Source organism: Fulmarus glacialis, unplaced genomic scaffold (assembly GCF_000690835.1).
Source record: "Fulmarus glacialis isolate BGI_N327 unplaced genomic scaffold, ASM69083v1 scaffold15260, whole genome shotgun sequence".
In the NCBI taxonomy this organism is placed as follows: domain Eukaryota; kingdom Metazoa; phylum Chordata; class Aves; order Procellariiformes; family Procellariidae; genus Fulmarus; species Fulmarus glacialis.
The window spans coordinates 38503-58072 of record NW_009188454.1 but is presented as its reverse complement, the minus strand read 5'-3'; the positions used below and the strand labels follow the sequence as shown (position 1 = coordinate 58072).

The 19570-nt window shown below is 42.5% G+C and overlaps 1 protein-coding gene across 2 annotated transcripts in view; it reads left to right on the top strand.

Annotated features, from left to right (window-relative positions):
• The window catches only part of RARB (retinoic acid receptor, beta), a 69554-nt gene that overhangs the window by 21776 nt on the left and 28208 nt on the right, over nucleotides 1-19570 (top strand). For both annotated transcript variants that reach the window (XM_009578694.1, XM_009578702.1), the window contains exon 2: nucleotides 148-289. In XM_009578694.1, the coding sequence (XP_009576989.1) occupies nucleotides 178-289 (112 nt within the window). In that variant the 5' untranslated portion in view covers nucleotides 148-177. The remainder of the gene's footprint in view (nucleotides 1-147; nucleotides 290-19570) is intronic.

The following is a 19570-nucleotide window of genomic DNA, read 5'->3' as shown; positions in this document are numbered from 1 at the left end:
TATAATAAGACTGAGTCCTTAAAGATGCCATACTCCAGCCACAACTTTGAATTTATTTTGTTATTTTAAAGCAATGTTAGTGCCTGTCTCGAACGGTTATGGGAAGAGCTCAAAAGTTTATTCGATTTCTTTTTTTCTTGATTTCAGGGCTTTTTCCGCAGGAGTATCCAGAAGAACATGGTTTACACATGTCATAGAGATAAAAACTGTGTTATCAATAAAGTTACCAGAAATCGCTGCCAGTACTGCAGACTACAGAAGTGCTTTGAAGTGGGAATGTCCAAAGAATGTAAGTTGTCTTCAGAAACAATTTATTGTTTGTCATATCCTTATATATATGTGGCAGTCCCAAGGGAAGAAAAACATGATGCGATGATGTGACTGAAGCCAGTATCCGCATTCATATGCACAGAAAGGAGTATGAATCTAACACACAACTTCAGACCTGTACTTTAGAAACTTCTGATTCGTTAACTTTGAAGCCTAAATGCCATCAGTTAAGAACTTTTAGCGCAACACGCTGCCTGTGCGACGTGGCCACCCTGTGAGAATGCCCAAGTGGGTAATTTCCCCAGCTTTTCTAAAAGAACAAACCCACAGCTACTTCCTTTAAGATTGGATTATCTCCCTTCTGCTTTAGAAATGGCTTCTTGGGGCAAGGGCGTAAAGGGAACAGCGCTGCCTTCTTAAACGCGGTTTCAGTCCTCCCTCTGGCCTGCAGACCGGCTCGTGTCTTGCTGGGCTTGGTGTCAACCCAGGATATCATTTCACGAGGGCTTCCTGCTGGCTGTCATGCAGCAGGCAGCAGCCTTCTTCAGCCTTGCACCTTCTCCCTCGCGCCAGTGCAGGTGCTTGTGCCAGGGGTCCTTCTTTTGGTGGTAGTGCCGGTTTATGCCATTTTACAAAGTTGAAACGGTACAGTGGCTTTGAGTCTTCTGTTCTTACCAGTTGGAGCCTCTCCGAAAGGTGAGGCGAATCCTCTTCTAAACGTGCAAAGCCAGTAAACCTGACTACATACAAGTGCTGCCAAGTGCACAAAAAACCCAAAGGATTTTCCTCTCCCTTCTGTTCTAGAAATCTCTGGTTTGCCCTTTAAATTAACATTTTAAAATATTTAGGTAGAAATCTGTGGGTTTTCTCTTTTTCCAGTTTATTGATACCCCTGTCAAGCATGAAAATTTAGCTAAAAAAGCCATTCTCAAATCCCTATGGGGTAATGCTTCTGAAACTTTCTCATTTTTGATTGGAGTGATTGCAGTAACAAAAAAGTCTTTGGTGTAGTGATTTATTTGATTGTTGAGGGTTTTTACCTCTGTCAGTGATGTTCCTGATTTCAGTAGGTCAATTCCAATAATAAACACCACAGAAATTTGCAGTGTGCGCGTAAGAGAGGGGAAAAACATTGCCCAACACCTCTTCTTTACTTTAATTCACCCACAGGAGTTCCTCAGAGAGACTTTAAGACCAGATTAAAAAAAAAATTAACACTGATGAGACATTTATGACAGAACTTTGATTTAAATCAGTTCTCATCTTCTGCTTTTCTCCTTCCTGAATTGCATGGGACTTCCCAGTAGCTCCCTTCTCTATACTTGGGCAGGAGCCGAAGAAGTCCCAAAGTCACACTGGTCCTTCTCATTGCATCCCTTTTTTTCTCTCCCACCCTCTCCTTCCTCTCCTCTCAGAGTAAAAGTGTTGAGGAGCAGAGAAAGAACCAGATACATCTTTAGGACCACTTTGCAGTGTTTCCAGCTCCTTTTAATGGAAATCTGAAATTGCGGTTATTGAAAAGGGCCGGTATCAAGTTTCAGGCAACTGGGGGAGCCAAGACATCTTAGGATTTCCATGATTTCACTGTCCTTGTTGGGTTTTCTAGTTTTGTCATGTGCCTGAACTGCACTTATCTATGCTTATGTATAGATTTACTGGAGTGGAGACCATGATGGGAGTAAAGGAAAAGGTAGGCTAAATACAAAGATGCACAAAGATGTAAGATTGAATGAGGAGGATTTTATTGATAGGTATTTGACCGCATATATATCTGTGCACATTAAGCTTTTTTCCTTGATAAAAACAGTATGATGCAGTTTGGAAGAGAAGACAAAACACTTTTCTCACCTGAGGGCTTGTTGGTCTTGAATTCTTAAGGATTTTATTGCTGACATGAAGTAGTAATCTTACTAAATGCTGTAACGTCACATCAGGGTTAAGTTTTGGAAATACCAGCAGTATTTCTAACATGTTAACCAAAGTTACTTAGGGTAAAGTATGAACACTTATTGCCTATTAGGTGATGGTTTGTTTTCTCCCATAGGGTGGCTGGAGCTTTGCTAGCAAGAATTAAGGTTTTGCTCTGCCTGTTTCCTTGGGTGAACTGAGTGAAATTGCCCTTTGGCAGTTGCCTTTATCTCAAACCACTACAGGCACTGAAAGGGATATAGCAGGTTGGAGGGGGGACAGAGGATACTGGGGAGAAGTGAGGGATGTCCTCTGGCTGCATTTCTGTAGGAGGCATTTGCAAAGGAGTAGAGAAGTTATTTTAAATGTCAGCAGTTTGAATGCCGTGTGTCTTGTCTTCTGGGTTTAAGAATTAAGTCTGAAGTGATTCCGTGTTATCCCTTCATAAACAGGAGCTTTTCATCTCTTAAGAGGTTTGAAAAACTATTTCCTTATCTGACCTTCTTTCATACATGTCTCCAGGTTTCAACTCCATTTCTTTAGAAGTTTGTGTAAACAAAGGCACATTTGTCAGTGGGCTTTTTCTTAGCAGATAGACGTTTTTCTTTTCCCCCGGTACCTTATTCACATTTTGTTTTTCTGTCTTCTTACAGTTCTGTTACCTTGTAACATGAAAGCCATGAACAAAGGACAGAAAAAAGTTTCAGAGAAATCTTATAGGGAAACAAGCCTACAATGCTCAAACCAGTCCCAAATGGGGAATGTAATCATGGTGGGCAGCAGCAAATAGGAACCCCAAGGTTTGTTGCCAGGAGCTAAGGAGGAGTAAATGTAGAATTTCAGTATACAGAATAATCTGTGTTTAAACACTACAGTCCTGTGTTTATTTGTTCTGCCTTTAAAGGGCATGCAAAAGTACTTGCATATGCGACTCCTTTTGAGCTTAATGAGCGTCACACACAAACATCAGAGATGAGAACGGGCTGCCTAGCCAGTGTGATAAGTCAGGATTTAAGAATGGAGGTGCAGTGTTTTGGAAGAGAAGAGGTACCGAGCATTTCTTCTATGCTTTTATCGTGTTTTAGAGAATTAAGTGAGATGATGAAGGAATGCACCAAATTTGCATTTCTTTATAGGTTGTTGTGTGGGAAAAAAACGTTATCTCTGACCCCATGTTAGTCCCCAGATGTGATCAAGAGAGGTCAATAACAAGACTGCCTCCAGGGCAGGAGTGGAGCTATTTGCCTTGTGATAATATCTGCAGGACCCGCTGAAACTGGATCTCACTAGTGTAGGGACTGTCTTCCATTGTGCAGTCACTGTTGCAAAAAGTTTGTGCTCCAAACAGACAAGACAAAGGGTGTGAGGGGAAACGACTTAGTGACGACTGTCTTATCATCCTACAACAGGGCAAAACACAGCTTGAAATAAAGCCCTGCTGTCTTTCATCAGATCCCCCTCCTTCAGAAACTCCGGAGCTTCTATCCCTGCAACCTGAGCTGCAGCTCTCAGTGTAACAGCCCGGAGCCAGCCATTCCACCAGCAGTGCATCAGGTTTTGGGTTTATTGTATGGCTGTCCCACATCCGTTCATGCGTGGGCGCTCAGGAGTGTGTAGGTGCAGCTGAGGCTCTGATCCCCACTCCAAACCATTTCTATCCTTCCTACCCTTCCAGCCTGTTAATTTTTTTAGTTAACATGTAGAGACAAATGGTGATCACATAGGATTCTTTTTTTTTTGCTGCTGCTGAAGTGAGAAGGCTACTAAGGCTGACAGTGGCTCATTATGTGATGGAGAGCCTTAGGAAACTAACCTTTGCCCTTCTATTACGTGATCTCTAAGCTGATGTTGAAGCACCATCCTTGGCCTGACCCCAGGTGTCAGCAAGAAGCACACTGCTGCCTGGATGCACGGACCTCGGTCCTCGGGAGCTGGCGAGGGGTCACGGGTACGGCGCTGCCTACCGCAATTAAGGGAGCACGCGGGAAGCTGGGCAAAACTCTCGAACAATAATGGACACTTTCAAGCAGGATGCTGGAACATACGCTTTGTAAGGTGAAGCCTGCCCTTAAAGAAAACCTAAACTGGATTTATTGCAGGGTACAAGGGGGAAGAAAATGGAGCTTCCCTCTGCGACAACTGCTCAGTTTAGCCCAGCAGCTCTTCCATTTCTGTCCTTTTTTACAAAATTTGCGGGCTGCAAGGGCTGTCACTGTGCTTGATAATCTTTGGGGTCCCCCTCAGACACACATCCAGCCCACATACCACGGTGTGATGCAGAGAAGCCCTCCGTACTGGCATAAACGTCATCTGCAGTGAGCTCTAATAGAGCAAAATTATGTTTATAAAGGCACAGAATTATTGTTCCAGATTGCTTCAGTGCACTGAAGAATGTTCAGATTTGTAAATCTGCTTACAATTAACCTCTCTGGAGGGAGGGAAGGAAGAAGGGAGGGAATGCAGGGGAATTACCATGAAGTGGAGAGAATCCAGTTTTTGTGCTCCGTATTTGTTTTTTTTTAAACTTGCACAGAAATGTCTGTTACTCTTTGTCACAGACTTCAAAGTCTTATAATATTTAAATGTTCATGCTTCTCAGAACATATGATTACATTCTGCTACTGAACAATAGAATGAATTAATTTACTTATTTTAATTCTGGTTTAAATTGGCAACCAGCAAATATCAGCTTGAAGAACTGTCATGTTTGTACTTTTTATTTTATATTTCTGTTTCATTTTCTTTCAGACTCCTTAGTGAAGAGCGATTCCACCTCCAATGAGTGGCTAAGTGGAGGGCTAGCCTGCATAGTTGTATTTGAGAAGTTCATGCAGATTCCACTGATGTAATTTTAAAGTGAATAATTAGAATGCATGAAATCTTTGTTTAGATGCTTTTACTCAGAACTGAACTGTTTTTTTATGCTTTTTAGCCAGCAGAAAGCACTGGATTTAAGAATTGTTTCTGCTTTGCTACGGGCTAGATTTTTAACTAGATGCCTAACTACGACACAGTGGCTGGGGGCTTTTTCAAAAATTCCAGCATAGTTGCCTCGTCTGCTGGCTTTCTCCAGAGGCACAAGCTAAATATCAGAGTGGAAATCACAAACCCCTGAATTCTGTTCTGGGACTACTTCCTCTCTCTAAGCACTACAAGCTGATTAGACTAGCTTTCCTATCTTGAGAGGTGAAAATGATAAGTCTTTTTACAGGGGCTGGGAGACCTTGTATTGTAAGTGCTTTGAAGGTGAAAGATGTAAACTGTGAAAATACCAATGAAATTAAGAATTTGAGTGTATAGGTAGTGGGGAAACCGTGCCATACAGATCACAGTTTTTTCATTTTGTTCATTAAGGTCGGATTGGGGTTTTTTTTCAGTTACTGATCAGATAGGAATGCTTGTGTTTATTTTTTCAGGCTGAGAAATGGGGAACTTTTAAAAGTTAACGCCAAACGCTCAATATCACTGATGAGGAGATTTTTTAAGATGAGAGCAAAGCCAACGTGAAGGGTCTTCCTGCTACAAAAACCACAGTGCTGTAGTGTCAGTCTGTCCTCTGCCAGAAATAATGCACACTTTGTTATGCTGGATGGCTGAAAATTATTTATATACAATTAAAATTCACTTGCAGAGAACTGGGTTCTACTTGTTGCACGTTGTTTCCCATGGTTAAACAAACATCTCTTGCTTTTCGCATGGGTTTGGTGTCTTCAAAGGAGCAGATCTGCTTTTCTTTTCTCCTTTTGGGGTCTGCCTCTTTTGTGTTTTAGCCTTTCCCCCTGATTTTGCATAGCTTTCAGTTGCCAGCTTTAATGTTTAAAGGAGCAACTTAGATTGAATGTTATTATTCATAATTTACTCTATGTTCTGTGAAGATGGTTATGTAATAGCAGTAATTGCATCAACTCACCTAATGAGCTTTCCCTCCAGTGCCATGTACAGCAGATTAATAGCCCATGAATTCATTTGCAGCTCGTTGTGTTTCAGAAAAGTATTTCAGGCAGCAATTAATAAACTGCTAAAGAAAATAACATAAAAAATGATTTTTTTTATTATGTTAACTCTCCAGCTGAACAATTTATTGGCACCTTTCATGATGCGGCTAAGTAAATTCTCTCCTAGTTCCTCAAGCAGAGCGTGATTAGTGAACCCTGCTCAACTCAAGACTGTTTGGTAATTAGTCTGATCTTTATATCCTAAAATGTTAGGGAAAAGTATGAATAGCATCCTAAGGTTCTCTTTTTCTTCTGTTCATTGCCTTTCAGGCATTACGCAAATAGCTGTAACTTTAGACCGTAACACACTAGTGCTGCAAATTTTTTTTTTCCCTTTCTTGCATAGAAAACCCGTAATTGTGTAAGCTAAGAATTGAAGACCCCGGCCAATAAACAACCCCTGGCACCGTTTCTGCGCTGCTTGTTGTCGGCTCCAGCGTCCCATACCTCCCAAGTGGTGGGACTGAGCCCGGAGCAGGGACCCGGCGAGGGTCAGGGGGTGCTGCTGCCCTGCGGGAAGTTAAACCAGGGGTCGAGTGCCACTGGGGAGGGAGATTCCAGGAGAAAGGCAAGGAGAGGGAAGAGAGAGCAGGGAAAGTCCTGTGTTTTGCAGCGTAAAAGGGATTGAACCCGATGTGAGAAGAGCAGCGGTGAGATGCCAGGGCACCTGGGGGAAGAAGTGTCTGGGGAAAGGGGGAGACACCGTTGGATGTCGCCAATCCTGCCAGGCCGCCCTAGAATTACTCTTTCAATGTTTTGGTGTGGTTTGTTTTTGGTTTTGTTTTTTTTTTGGTAATTGAATGTCTTTATCAAGTTTTTCATGTTTTACATCATTTCTTTTTCAAAAGAAACAGTTATCTCTCCCCCACCATCCAAAAGAAGCACTAGGCCTTGGCTTGTCTTTAAAAGTAGTAAAATATATATATTTTAAAACCTTTTCCCTCATTTTGGGCTCTTGAGGACTGAGTAAGCATAAAGGGAATTCCTTCAATAAGCTCATACAGAGATTGATTACATGTCCTCAGCTGGAAGTTACATTAAGACTTATTCACTAAGGTATAGCTACCGTGGTGAACTTTTCATCGCTCTCTGCTGTCTCTATGACAACACGGATCCTGGCAGAAGTTACCAGGGCTCGTGTGCTCTCTGCAGCCTTTGTCTGCATCCATCAATCCTAGTCCTCGGTGACCGTAAATGTGTGCCTTTCTTACGTTTTTGCTTAACAAGGTGTTTTATTAAAGTTGTGACACTTCGTAAGTTACTATGCTAATCATTTGTACTGCGGTACTCAACCATGCTCTGAAAGAGATGTGCTTTAAGAAACGAAAAAGTGTCAATTAGATATTAGTGGACTTTCTGAACGCCTGTTGATCTTGTCCTGTGGAAGAAGTTCAGCTGAATGGCACAGAGTCCTTGTACAAGTAACTTTTCTTTCAATATATGTGAAACTCGGAGGTAACTAGAGCCAGTGAAAAGTGTAACGTGCATACAGTCTAATTTCTACTTACATCTGCAGCACACTCCAGAGAAGTACGTGTTACTGTTCAGTGGCTCTAGCAGTCCTCAGGCTTGATTGAACCCTTTCTTATTTTAAGGGACCACGTTTCATAAGAACTCATGGAGTGGCTAACGCCTGTCTGTTGATGCTAGGAGCTTAGGTTTCCGTGGCGGTCCAGCCACATGCCACCTCCTCCAGTGGTCCGGCTCTTCCGTGAGGACAGTTAGTGGCACTGATGCAGGTGGAACTTCCCATTTTTTCATTTCACACCTTCGGCGTTTTTTAAGGATCATCATGTGCTTTCTTAGAATCATTAAGGTTGGAAAAGACCTCCAAGATCATCGAGTCCGATCTTCAATCAGTGTCCCAGTAAAAGGCATTTTGTGCAGATGTCTCTTACAAAGCTGCTTCTTAACATGGATCTGATTGTTGCTGTGGCCTTTTTCCTGTTATTTCTTGTCCCCCCACTTTGATTTTGGGGCATGCATGGGGGAGTTATAGCATTATTCCGGATTGTACATACAAAGACACTGGCTCTATGCATTCGTGTTGCCGTTGCAGGTAGCCTTTGCCTCTTCTTGAGTTTAGTATCCCAACTGCTTTCATGGCAGGCAAAAGCCTGGGTTATCCTTTCTGCCTTGTGGTGTGCTGGACAATGCTGCTGTAAGAGCAGATGGGGAATCTGGAGGTAGCCTGTCCCTGCCCGGTCCATGCGCTCTGAAGCTCAGGGCTGAGGCCACGCTTGCTTGGTCATGCAGACATAACTGCTGAGACCCCAATCCCATGACCTCAAAAGCTTTGTTTCAGAGCTTCCATTCTTCCTTTATGCACTCAGTTCACTGCTTCGTATTCCTCATTCGGATCATTTTCTTGTTCGGGGGCACGGGGCATCTTTGATGCATCTCTTTGTCCTAATTGCCATTGTGCCATGCGGGTTGTGCTTTCTATACTGGCACCTTGTGGTTTCTCTGCTGTCTTTTTTTTTTCCCTTTGAAAGCTTTTTTTTATTTTGGGATGTTGGATCTGAAAGATGGAGAAAAGTTGATGAAATAAATATCAGTCTGGGAACGAGCAAATTGCCAGTGTCCTGAGCCTTGAAGCTAAACATGGCTTATTTCGTTGTCAGGCCAACCTGAAAATGTTATCTACAGTAGCCAAGGTTCATGAGAAATGCAGAGTAAATTGTTCCCAAGAGTTCTGGAAAGTCTGAACTGCAGCAACCCGAATGTGCCTGAAGGACTCGGTATCAGAGGAGATGCGTATTTGGTCCTTCCCCTTAGAAGAAATATATGTGAGAATTCGTACATCTTCCTGACGGTTTATATCTGCAAACTTACTACTTTGTTTTCCTGGTGATCACTTTACTGGAGATGGTCTTGCATGGGATAGGTGCCTCTGCAGAAGGCAAAGAAACAAAGCTCATGCTGGCCTCTCTGTGGAGAGCAACTCCTGTGCTGATGGTGTGGAAGATAGAAAGCAGGCGCTTGGAAACCAGTAAGCTCTCAAAGATGGTTTAGGAAGATCTCTACATAAGTAGATGAGGCCATGGATTTCCCTCTGCTGCTGTCAGGCTCTTACGGCTTGCTTTCATCCGCTGTATGAATTGTTATAGCAGAGGGAGTTTTCCATTGCCGTGCCTGCGATAAGCCAGCTGACACGTTGCAGCTCCTCCTGCTGGGATGCTGGCCCTAGGACTGTGCTCTAAAAATAGCCTCAATTTGTTTTTAGTTTGACTTGGTATCACATGCTCAATTTAAAATACATCGGAACAGTTAATCTGCAGTTCCTCAGTGCTCGCGTGGAAAGTGTACAGGATTTTTTGAAGTTAGATGGCATAGAAGCAGTAGAAATAACACCCTTTCTATCCTAACTTAAATAACACTCAGCTGCTAATACTATGAAAGGAAAAAGAAAGATCGTAAGGCATTGGGATTTTTAATTTCCTTTGGCCCAAAGTGAACAGAAACGGTTTTGCCCCATCTCACCTTACTCCAGTACTTGTTTGCATGCTCGCACGTTTCTGAAAGCTCTTAAATTTTTAAATCTAGGTCTTACGAAAAGTCTGTCAGTCAGACTACAGCTGTGAAAACTGACTTTAACAAGTTGTAGCGTAAAGCCCTACAGGCAGTGCCTGTGGCTGATAGGCCTTTAATCAGCTGTGGGATCGTTTCTCAGTGCCGTGTATCCATAACCAGTTGCTTATTGTCGATATAAATGGATTTGATAAGTAAATGTGAGGAAATTATCTGACTTTTGGAGACATTTACCTGAATTTCAGAGTTAAAGCTAAGTGGAATTCTTCCTTTCCCCTGGCAAAAAGTGCAACAGAAAGCAAACATGCTTTTAGTTGGATTACAGGCATGGTTAGTCATCTGACAGACAGTTTTAATGGAGTCAGAAAGACATGCTGGGGAAACACGCTGACCTACTTTGTTTCTTTCTTTTTTTTTTCTTTCTTTCTTTCTTTCTTTTTCTAAACTTCTAAGCAAGTGAAATGTTAATTTTAAAACTCCCCATAACGTTAGATTTTGCTGAAGGAGCTCATTTTGTAGTTAATTTATTTATGTTTTTGCTTGGGGTACGATAGATGGTTTTGGTAACTGAATTTCATCAGGTTGTTTTTGTTTCTGTTAGGAAATTGGGTTACATCTGAGAAATCCATGTTCTTCCCCCTTTCTAGGACAAAGCAATCGGCTTCAAGTTAATGAATGATTTAAGTCCAGTCCTCTGAGGGAGGACTTTACAAACCATTTAAAATGACAGACTAACAAAGCGTATTACATTTGTATCATTTTCAACGCATTATATTTTTAAACGTTTTTTGTCTTTAAACTTGTGAGAAGAAGGATTACTGGCAGATAGCGTCGCACATTTTGCGTTTGGGATTGTTTTTTCCCGTGTTAAGTAGGTCGATACTCCACCGTCAGTGTTTTCTTGGAGGCAGAACCCGGTGTATTTAAACCTGGGGAACTCTTACCATAAAACTTGAGAGCCTGAAAAGAAAGCATTAAATTAAATAGGAAAACATAGCAGTGAGGGTGGATCAAAACATCACAAACAGAAATACTAAATGGAATGATACTGGAAGATAAGGTGAAAGCTTTTAAAAACGCTGTAGGCATCACTGCACTCTCTCCTTTAGCAGCGGGCACACGTGCAATTCATCAAATGGCTCCGGGGTGCCAGGTTACTGCCTCTCTGGCACAGAGATGTGCTTTATTCCCTTGGCAGCAACAGCTAGTTTTGGTGAAGAGATCACCGCGCGGTTGAAGGACCGGGAGAGGTCATCATTCCTTGACTCGCTGGTCGATCCAGAGACGCTGTTTTCACCTGCTCTGTCTCCTCCTATTTCCATCAGCAGGTTTCCTGTTGTCAGTCAGCCCTGGTGCAATGGGTGCTGCTGCAAATCCTTTGCTTCTTCCCATCTCCCCTGAAAAAAAGTTCTGGTTTCCTTCTTTTTATTTTAACTCCCAACTAGCTGATTACAGTTTGGATTATGGAAATAGTAACACAATGTAAGAGAGAGAGAAAAAATGGAAATTGCCAGGAATTGCAGGATTTTATGAGAAGCAGTATTACATTTCAAAGAATCCGCAAGTTACGTGTGTTCTTACAAAGCGTTTTTACTTGCTTTCATATGTTGTGTACTTTTAGAGGATATCCCAGTGGCAGAGTATAGATGGAAATTTATTTTTTATCGTTTTAAAAATTAAGTATAAGATGTTTATTTTGTCTAATATATGAGTGTTTTTTCTGTATCTCTAGAAGACTGAAATTGGCATTGCATGGGTTTTAGCCATTTTGTAACCTAGAGGCATCAGCCCAGGAAGGGAGGCATCAGCCCAGGAAGACAAATCAGCAGTAAATGAACGTCCTCATGTGATGAGCTGCTGCACCTTGCGTGTTCAGCATCCCTGACTGCACCGTAGCTGTGTGAGCTGCTCCTTACGTACAAGGACTGTCTTCCTCCTGTTTTTCTTGCCATAGGGCTTCTTCTAGGTGATCTGTGACACGGTTTGTTTCGATTGTAGTGGAGAGACAACAGGGAAGAGCCACTCAAAAAAGTGTCACTTCTGAAATTTCATCAAGGTGGGTTTTTACTGATACAGAAGAATCATTGATACTGGAAGATGGAGCATTAGCTTTAGTGAAGCTTGAGTTGCTCTCTGACAATATTGGTCTGCCTCTGTTGAGCAGGGAGCAAGCCGGGGCTCTTGCGTTTCAAATTAGATGTCTCATGAAGATGGGTGAGGAAGTCCAGAGCTCAGTGCGTGTTTGGTCTCATAGTCCACATTGTACAGTGCCACGCTGTTATCCCATTGAGGAGCTCAGGGATCAAACCCATATGGTCCAGATCACTGTAACAAGTGACACGGAGAACTGTTAATTCCTAAGAACCTTTTGACAGCATTTTTCTACAAGAAGGATGCTCGATTTGCCCCTTTCTGTAATTTGGAAGAGAATCTCAATGCATACTTCTTTTTTTCTCTTTGGATGCCTCTTCATGTGAACGCTGCTACTAAATCAGAACATCCAGAAAATAATTTTAAATTGAAAACGAGTGCAAATAATAAAAAAAGAGAACAAATGAAAGAAAGAGGATACTTGTTATTAAGAAAAAGAAGCCCCCTTATGTTCAACCCTCTCCCGTAATAAAGTGAAAAGTACGCAGGGAGCGAAGAGAATAAGGAGAAATATTTTATTCCTTTCATTTTGCAGAAGGCTTAAGTCCTGCTTGTCCTAAAGAGAGAGTCAAAGCCTTTTCTTGGGAACTTTTCCTGTTGTTTTCTAAGTCAGTTACAGCTATTTCACACGTTTATTAGGAACATTTTTCCTACTAGAATTTAAGCATGGCAAGGCGTAAACATACATAGAACCATACAGACACATCAGCTGCCTCCTACAGGGCAGTATTAAACCCCGTGAGTTTTGGGGTCTTCTTTCTTGGCTGGGGGACCCTATAGTAAATGGGCCTTGCAGTAATGGAGGAGAAACATTTAAAAATATTCCCTAGAAACCAGAGTGTGGGAAGAATAAGGTAATTAAGAGGAATCACTAGATACCGTGTCTTAACAGTTTATTATATATTTTTTTAGTGAGTATTTAATCTCTAATGCTGTGTGATGGATTAGAAAAGAGGGGGAGTCAGGCCTCTTTCTGTGCATACTTTTATGTTTCCCCTTCATTGAACATTTTCTCTGGGCAAATTGTTTAACTTGAGCTGGTTGGAGGTGTTCCAGCACAACAGAGCTTCGCTGAAAGATAACACTGGGTTGAATCCCAAAATGCAGAGTTGTCAGCGTCATGTTGCGTTCAGATTTGCAAAATCTCGGGATGAGTTACGAGGGGGGCCGGGAAGGATCCTTGTCGGTTCCTGTCCTCCACGCGGTGCGTCCCAGGCCCTGGCAGACTTGCCTGTGCCGTGTCTGCCGCGCAGCCTGGGGCTCTGGGGCAGCCCTGCGGCTGGCTGGGGAGGTGGATGTCCATCGGCTCTTTCAGGAACTGAATAAAGCTCTGCTTTTGGAAATCCAAGTCTTCAGCCAGTGCTTCCCATGGGGGTTGTAGCCCAGGAACAATACCCTGAGGACCTCTTAAAAAGCCTTCTGTAAGTGCATCTTGCATCAGGCACTTGCCACAGTCTTGGAGAAGACCATCCTAGCTGGAAGGAGGTGCTGAACCTGTGTATGATGAGTTCAGGGCCCAACCCCACACTGTTGAAGGACATGAAAGATTTGTCATCAGCATCAATGAGATAAGATGGGGGTAGAAACCACTAGTAATGCCAGTTAAGCCTGTGCCGAGTAGTTGTTTGTAATGTCAACTGGGGACCACCACCCTCATTTAGTTAAGGACCAGCTGTGTGCTGAATTCAGACTCCTTGCCCAGCCCTTGGCTTCCCTTTCAGACGTCATCTCACGTCCAAGTTGCATCCTTTGTTTTCATAGAGAGGTCTGGGAGAACTAGGTCAGTTTATCCAAGTAGAAATTATTATTTTATTGAGTTAACTCTGTGATGACCTGCTGCCTGTTTGCCTTCTCAAAATGAACTCCCTTGTGTGCAGTAAGTCTTGCGCTGGAAGTTGCAGAGGCCTCAGTAATGACTTTGATTTCAAACCAACAATAAAAAGGCTGCTTTTTTTAGTATCTTGCTGCTTCCTGGAAACAAGTGTCTGTCTGCTTTGCTCTTTGTATGATCACCACATCAGGCTGGTCTGGTGTACTGTGAAAGTGCTTAATGTAAAAAGGTTATGTGCTGGCTTTACTGGGGATATTTAAAAGATCTTATGGAGAAATCAAGATTTGATGCTGCTTGACCCTGTCTAGCAGAATTAAGCTCTTTAAGCCAGTCCTGTAGTTACTAGCATGCCTTCTTTTTTAAATAATTTGGTCCGCTTACTCCTGCTATTTCAGAACTTAAGTCCCAGACAAGAAAGCAATTTATTTTAAAATTAAATAATAGTTGGAACGTATTTTAAAGAACTTCTTTGGCATTGTACATTAAAGATAAAATATATCAAAATAGACAGTCTGATAATTAGGTGCAGGCTTGTGGAGTGATTCATGTCATAACGTGAGTGCTGAAACAGCTGAGGTTGCTGCAGGTGTGTTAAGGGAATTCGACCCCGTAATGCCATGATGCTTCTGCCGCTACATAAAGCAGGAGTACAGATGTTCGGAGAGCCTGCATTAATAGATGAAAAGCAGTATTTCTGCGTGTGAATTATGGATGGAGCAGTATTTATTAAACACACAAGCAACAGCCTTTGTCTCCCAAGCACTTTTTGCTTTGAAGAGTCACGTTAAAGCCTGCTGCTATCCCAGGCACAGAGGTCCCAGGCGCGAGCTGGGACTTCGACTGCTGCAGGTTAAGCCCCTCTGGGGCTCAGCGCTGAGTTACGCCATGCACAGGCAGAAAGGGACGTCCTGCCGCAAGAAAAGCCTGGGAGGCAGAGGCATTTCAAGTGCCTCAGCTTGCCAGTGTAGCGTTTAGGGGTGGGCAGTGAGACGCTAAAGCTGAAAGTGAATAAACTTGTTTACCTGTGTCAGCAGCCAGCTTCAGCAGGGCTTTTACAGGAATCCGGTGACGTTGCCAGCCCGGCGCTCCCAGAGCCTGCTGGCTGGCTCAGCTTGGCCTTCCCAAAATCCTGCGGATGGAAAGAAAAAGAAGTCCCCTGACCTCACTCCTTTCTTTCTCCTTAGGTTACAGTTTGTGAAAAAAGGACAATGTAATCTTAAAACAAAAAAAGTACCCCACCCCAACAATAAATTTGCAGATTGTTTATTCCGATTGCTCAGCTTTTGGGAAGGGAGAGGAAGTAAACAACATGCTAAATGCAGCGAGATGCATTAGTATTGTTTGAGCATGTTATTTTGCCATTTGATTAAACCTTTCTTTTAGTATTGTGGCAAAACAGTTTTAATGACAGGCACTGTTAATTAAAAAAATGTGACCCAGCTGCAGACCAAGCCCACCGGCAGGTGCAGATGCATGCCCACCAGCTGCGTTGGACCGCACATTGATGTGAGGCTTAAACAGTAAATTTTTTGGCTGATCTTCTGGTGCTTTTAGGTCCACCTGGTTAAGTAATACAGTTCCTCCCTTCTCATGCTCCCAGGCTGCCTCTCCCTGGCAGAGCAGGTCATTCGGCGGCAGCTCCAGCCGGCCAGGAGGGGAGCCCGGGCAGGGAGGTTGAGCACGGCTGTGGAGCCGCACACTCTGTGTCCCCCCTGCCCACCGCTTCAGGGGCAGCCCTGGCACCTTGAGAGCTGGAAATAACCTCCTGATCTTAATTTTATTTCTTTATTTTGTTTTTTTAGTAGTAGGAGTATCAACAAGCCTTCGTCCTTAGGAAGGAATTCGTGCAAGTTCATAATGGCGTGTTTTCCACGTTAGCTTCAGAGGAATAGGTAAATAGTAGCTGAGCTATTTCTTTGCTTTTATTATCCCTGGCCTAGTGGGAGGCCGGCGCTGCAAGCTGCCGAGGCTGTAACACAGGCTAATGCTGTGATTCAAGACTACGGTTCCCTTTCTTAAAACGCGCCGGGAACAACTGTTCCTCCACCTTCATGAGCTCAGTTTACGGTTGTGGGAGGCAATGTGTTCTCTGTATTTGATGAAGTACACGGCGCACGCAAGCCTCCTCAGATGTGTTGTCAGTTGGCAGCTCTCTTGCTAGATGCACCTTTACACAATTGCACAAGACACCAGGAGGTACAAATGTGAAATTTAGCCTTGGGGGCAAAACAAAGAAATGAAACTTAGGTATGAATGCGGTGTTATCCATCTGCACATACAGATATTAGACCTGATCTCCCACTACGCTACTGTAGTTTTACACTAATAGGACTCTGCTGCAATCGGTGGAGTAGCACCACTGCAAGACAAAAACAACAGTGGTGATAAGTTGGGGCTGTTATTTTTAATTCTGGTAAATAACGTAGGATTGAACCCTCTTTGGGGAAAGCCAAACTGCATTCACTGCATGAAACCAGCCATAATAAAAGGGAGAAATGCAGGTGGCATTCTGTTTTGGTACTGCTCCTGAACTTCTGCTCTTCCTTCTGGGGAGCCATTGCCCTGGGTACTGAGCGGCCAAGTGTGAGCAAAGGGAAGGGGTCTTCTAGCTCACCTCCTTTTTTTTTGTAGCCTTTCCATTTGCTGTCCCATCAAGTCAGTTTTATCATACCTAATCAGAATTTGTCCCGTATCTGAGACTCATTCATTACATTGAATGAATATGCTTATTATGGAAAGTTGTTTTGTTGAAGGAGTCTATTAATGGCATTGTCAGGAAAGAGGTTGCAATTTGTCATGGTAGCTTTCCAGTTGAGTAAAAAGCAAGTCATGTTCTTTTCCTCTGTGCGTGTTAGGATGAGAAATAAAATAGCTGCAGTGGTACGAAGTGCTACAGTCAGGCCAGGCAGTGGGCAGGAATAGAGTGCAGTGTCTGGTCTTAGTTTACAGCCGTGCACTTCCCTGCCCATCAGCGGTCCTGGATAATGCCCAGCAAATTGAATTGATGACTTTGGATAACCCCAGCTTCTCCCGGTTGTGAGGCATCGTGCTACCATGACTGTCTCCTAAGAGAAATTAATGTAATATCTGTAGATGAGTAGACTGATTTACCTTTTGGTGACCCTGGAGAAAAAGGTCAGGTTCAGGGTATTTTTACTTGTAATCGGTTATCCATAAAGAGTTAGTGTACCAGGCTTCAAGACTGTAGCTCGAAAGGGCAGTTGCTTTGAGAAGGTAGCTCGAAAGGGCACTTGAACAGCCGAAATCAGATGAGACAGATTTAATGGTCTCTCAGTGATTTCTGACTGAAAGTTCAGAGTTTGAAATTTAGGGATGTTTTCTTTACCCAGCCTATGGTAAAACAAATGCATTATAGCTTAATAGAAATTTAGTTTCGGGCTGAGTATTGAGAAGTGTTTTTCAACAGCTGTATATGCACTTGGTCACCACTGTAAGGAAGAGAAAGAATAATCACATTGTGTTTGTGGTCTTGTGTATTTTTAGCTAATGTGTTAAGACACTGCAATTCCAGAAAAGCCGTCCTCCTGTTCCCCAGAGTATTTCAGTTTAACCAGCTATATGCAGAATTTTATCTAGACTGCCACAGAAATTACTAGTAAATCCACTGGGATTTTGGCAGCCAAACCAGTAGATAATAAGCACAATACTTTGTTTCCCTAATGGTTTTCGTTCCATGGGGATTCTGCCATAGGCTGGCACTTCACAGTGAGTTACCCGCAGAAGCCCTGTGAGTTTGGGAAACCTCCCTGGATGGAGTGATTGATTCCCAAAGCTCCTTCCCGTTCCTGCACTGAGCAGGGAAAGGGACGATTGGCAATATCCACCCGGGTGATGCTATTATTCTGCAAACCTGTTGCAGGTGGCATGGTAGATCTTAATAAAAATTGTGAGGTTTACATTTAGAGTAAGGAAGTGACTGATTTCATGCAGAATACTGAGAGAGACATGGTGCAGGGCATGAACGAGGAGGGAATGACGGATGTGTAGATTAACCGAACAGCAGCACAAGATGCACAGGGACATTGTGGGACTTGCCTATGGAGATGCTCCATCTCGCTAATGGGAATTTCTGGCTATTTTAAGTAACTTGAGGTGATGCCTATGTGAAATACAGATGGAAATGTATCAGTGAGTAAATTTAGTCTTAGTCAATAGGTATGGCTAGGCTATTTCCATTGCAGATGTGTTGGTGGGCTTTCATGGGAAATACTAGTGATTTATTCTGCCTGCGGTTGTTAATGCTAACAACCTTCAGTAGCTCTTTAAGCATCAGCTTCTGAGAGTATGTGGATTATCCTATTTCACACTGGCAATTAGTTGATATTAAAGCACTTTGAAAATGGAAATTGCAGGGCAAATGCTATTTAAGCAGTTTATCATTAAATGTATAATTGCGTCTCTCTGCCTACTTTGATTGCAATATGTAGGGAGATGGTAAGGGAGACCAAGGAGTCTGCTTTAGGTGCAGCCCCTGGTGCAGATACTGTGCCCTGTACATCCTGGCATCAATTCAGCTGCTCCTCTCGTCGTCTCTCCTGCCTGCCCACACCCGCACGCTGCAAAACAGTTTTTCTTCTAGTTTTGTTCCACTTGTTTGCTATCTTTCTGTTTTTGCAACTTCTTAATTTCTCATTTGTTCCTAGGACCTGTTATAGTGGGGGTTGTTTTCATTTGTATTTCTGGAGTCCCGATTTTTATTCTTTGGGCAGTTGTTACTGTGTTTGGCATGTTCTGCAGAACTTGAACCAGTCCTGAAATACTGCAGTCAATACAAAGACCGGCATTAATGGTGTATTCGTAGACCTGGAAACAGTTGGTTTTTTTTTTTTTCTCCTGCTAAAGCACTTTATGGAGCCTTCTACACCATTCAAGCCAAATCCGCCTTTGGAACTAGTTTTTTTCCTTCGGCTGTGGTTTTGGGTCCTGGATTGGCAGTTCTAGATATCCAGAGTATGATAGCTGTTGGTTTTGCTTCTGGATGTCTTAAAATCAAAAAGAGAAAAAAAACTTTTCTCTGAAATGATGGTGAAGTGAAATAATAAAAATAATAATTTAAAATAAATTTTAAAAAAGAATACCAAAGCCATACCTTTCAGCTGTCTTCAAGGGGTATTTTTCTCAGCCTGTTGTTCTGCATTGGCTTGCCAATTTTGGTCCTACGTCTAAGTTCAGTTAGTATTGTTTTTCTTCAAGGGACTAGAAACTCCTTTTTTGCTCATTCCATCTACTAATATTTCAGGGATGTGACAATAGCAGGTGCCAAATTTCATGTCAAAAATAAAATTTTCAGGCTGATGGAATCCTTGAAACCACAGATCAAGTTTCAGGCCAGTTAAATAAAGCTGTAGAGCATCCATTTGTATCATTCATTCATATAATGAAACCTGTTCTTATAACTCAGTTCTTGATGTATTAACCCTGCAGTTATCCTCATACATAAATGGGAGATGTGTTGCTTTCGTTGGTTATAATAGGATATAACCATATAAATCCCCTGTGCATGAATGGAAAAATAGAGGCCCTTAGGCTATAGGTATCAAAGGTCTCCCCTATACTTACAATAGCCTAATAAGGTTATTTTGGAGGCATAGGTAATTACTCATCGACTCCCTATAGCTAGTGATTCATTGTTCACTACTGAAACATTTCTAAATGAATTATGTTTTAAAACAAGCAAATCCTTGGCCTTCTCGTTTATGGGGGGAAAAAAGAGAACTGGAGGGACACAAAATTCCACCATTTTCATCAATAAAATACGCTGCTTGCTAGTTAAAAGGTCCCTGGTATTTGAACCAATTTAAATGTACTGTCGTGCTTCTTGCTGTTTTGATTCCATGAATGTGTATTTCTGAATTTCACATTT